Below are 2,699 nucleotides of genomic sequence, written 5' to 3'. Positions count from 1 at the left end.
TAAAAGGAGAGCTGGATCATCCATAAGGTAACCTAGGCAGGAGCCTAGAGCCTCTGGATGTCCTGGGGGCCCCACTACAACCTCCATGCTCCTGCAGTAAACCAGGGGAATGGGGCTATAAGTCAAAGCTGTGTACCTGCCTGTGACTGCACGGGGGCGGATGTCTTGTAGGTAGATGGTGTCTGATGGGCCCCCGGTACAGGCAATGCAGATAGAGCAGCTTCCAAGTGTTCCAAGACTACAAGTGGGGTGGTTAGGAGACTGGTCACCCGGCACAAGGGGAGGATGTAGAGGTGATCGGTCTTCATTACGGGAGACTCCTACATAAAGGCAAAGTACAGGTCAGCTTTGAAGCAAGAGCTCTGGCCTGCTGCTATGAAGGGACCAAGCAGGTCAACATTTAATAATGAATGACACGTCTATAGGGCTCTATAGGGGGAGACCTGTCTTATGTAACAAGAATGCATCGCCTTGGCCGGAGTTCCTCTTTAAATGATCCGTCAGATGAAGTTCAGACTGCAGGATGTTATTTGGCCATGGAAGGCTGTAAGTGTCTCATGTTTCTGTTCCTTCCAGTTTCCTGACAGACATGCCGGTCATGAGGACATTAACGCGTGCAGTGAAGCATGCATTGCAGAGCCCCGCGTGTGGGTGTCAGACCGTCACATCCGTGCGCTTCATTGGCTTCTCGCCTCGTCAGGTGCCATCTGACGCCAGCTTCCATTCTGTGTCCTTCTCAGAAGCCGACCATCCCCGGGTGCTGATCACTGGTACGTATGTGTAGATCCCAGCCGTTGGCTTCTGTCCGGTGTTACCGGAGCTGTCAGTTCAAACCTGTAGAGGCTTCCGATGGTGGAGGTCTGTAACATGCACGCGGCACACACGGATCACATATGTGGGAATAAAGCACTGTGCAGCCACGTGTCGGGGAAAACACTTCCCAGCACAACATCCTCCATTCACCTTTCTCTCTTCTCTTAGCTGCATGTCATTCTCTCTCTGCCCCTCCCCTGAGCATCTTTCTCCCTATGCCCCTCCCCTGAGCATCCCTCTCCTCCTGTTTCTCCCCTGTGTTCTCTCTCTGCCCCTCCCCTGAGCGTCTTTCTCCCTATGCCCCTCCCCTGGGCATCCCTCTCCTCCTGTGTTCTCCCTCTGCCCCTTTACATGCATATCCTTCTCACTTCTCATGCCCCTCCTCTGTGCATCCTTATCATCCTATCACCCGCCCCCCGAGTGTTCTTCTCTTCCCACTCCTTCCTTATGTTCTGCCCCTGCTCCTCCTCTGGAATGACTTCCCTCCTCTTGCTTCTTATATTGTGCATCCCCCTCACATACGCTCCTCCAAGCTGACTCTGGGCCATGCATCGTCCTCCTCCTGCCTTTCTATTTTCTCTTCTCTGTATAATATCATCTCTCTGCCTGTCAACTGCTTGCCCTTATCCTCATGCCCTTCCCCTCTGCAGCCTTCTTGTCATCCTCCTCCTACTCCCACCGTTCCCAGGAGCATCCTTCTCCTCCCTTTCTTTTTTTCTCTCTCCTGCGTGATATTCTATCTCTGCCCCTAAACTGCACGTCCTTTTTCTCATGCACCTCCCCTGTGCATCTTCATCCCACCCCTGTGTGTTCTCCCTCTGCCCCTCCCCTATATTTTCTTCCTCCGCCTCTTGCATGCACATCTTGTGCTTCTCCTATATATGGTTTCTTCCTTTCTGACTATTCCTAGAACACCATCAATCTCCAGCCTTTCTATTTTCTTTTTTCATGCCTATCTTTACCCTCGTGCCCCTCCTCTGCACATCCTTCTCCTCGTGCCCCTCCTCTGCACATCCTTCTCCTCGTGCCCCTCCCCTGCAAATCCTTCTCATGCCGCTCCCCTTCACATCCTTCTTCTCGTGTCCCTGCACATCCATATCCTTGTGCCCCTCCCCTGCACACCCTTATCTTTGTGCCCCTCCCCTGCACATCGTTATCCTTGTGTTCCTCCTAATTATTTAAAAAAAATACTTTTTAAACAATCTTTCTTTCATTGCTGCCCTCCTCCTGAAATTGCCGACCCACCTTGCAGTCTGCTAGCCCAGAGACTGAATCCCGCAATATAAAGTCAGAGTGCTGGCGGGTTGCCTGGCCATAGTGCCATGTCATCACTCTCAGCACTTTTGGTTCCCTGAGCCAGAATAAGCCAGCCGAGTATTCCTGACCTCACTCCAACTTTCCTGATCCCCTGACTTGTTCTGGGTGTGAAAGTCAGACGGCCTGGAGGCGGAGCCAATACATTCCTGATTAACCCTTTAGGAACTGGTAATAAATCTTCTTATTAAAACAAAACAAGGGAGGAGGAGGAAATGAAACGAATCCTCAGAATGCAAATGATCTCGGCACAGGATTACAAAACGAGTTTTATCAAATAGAAAAAGATACAAAGAATATGAATCGGATACAAAGTATATTACACAAGCAACACGAGTATAATCCTGCGAAGAGCCAGCGCCCGGTGTTCCCAATCCTCCCTCCACCGACCCGACCCTGCTGAGCACCCGAGATCAGATGACACCGGGGCAGTATGGCCCAAATATCCGTATATCTGACCAATAATAAGGTTCATATCCCACAGGATTCATTCCATCCTCATGGTCCTCTGGCTTCCTAAACAAAGATACAAGAAGCTTCGAGGGGAGAAGTTGTCCCTGATGCCCCCCCCC

The 2,699-nt window shown here is 51.1% G+C and overlaps 1 protein-coding gene across 1 annotated transcript in view; it reads left to right on the top strand.

The window, feature by feature from the left end:
* Nucleotides 1-557: 557 nt before the first annotated feature.
* The window catches only part of LOC108802096 (L-threonine 3-dehydrogenase, mitochondrial-like), an 11,573-nt gene continuing 9,431 nt past the window's right edge, over nt 558-2,699 (top strand). Inside the window, exon 1 of the mRNA XM_018573982.1 lies at nt 558-770. Within this exon, the coding sequence (XP_018429484.1) occupies nt 590-770 (181 nt within the window). The 5' untranslated portion in view covers nt 558-589. The remainder of the gene's footprint in view (nt 771-2,699) is intronic.

The sequence above is a fragment of the Nanorana parkeri genome, unplaced genomic scaffold (genome assembly GCF_000935625.1).
Source record: "Nanorana parkeri isolate BGI_ZX_2015 unplaced genomic scaffold, ASM93562v1 scaffold2657, whole genome shotgun sequence".
Lineage (NCBI taxonomy): Eukaryota > Metazoa > Chordata > Amphibia > Anura > Dicroglossidae > Nanorana > Nanorana parkeri.
This window is presented reverse-complemented; position numbering and strand designations above follow the sequence as displayed.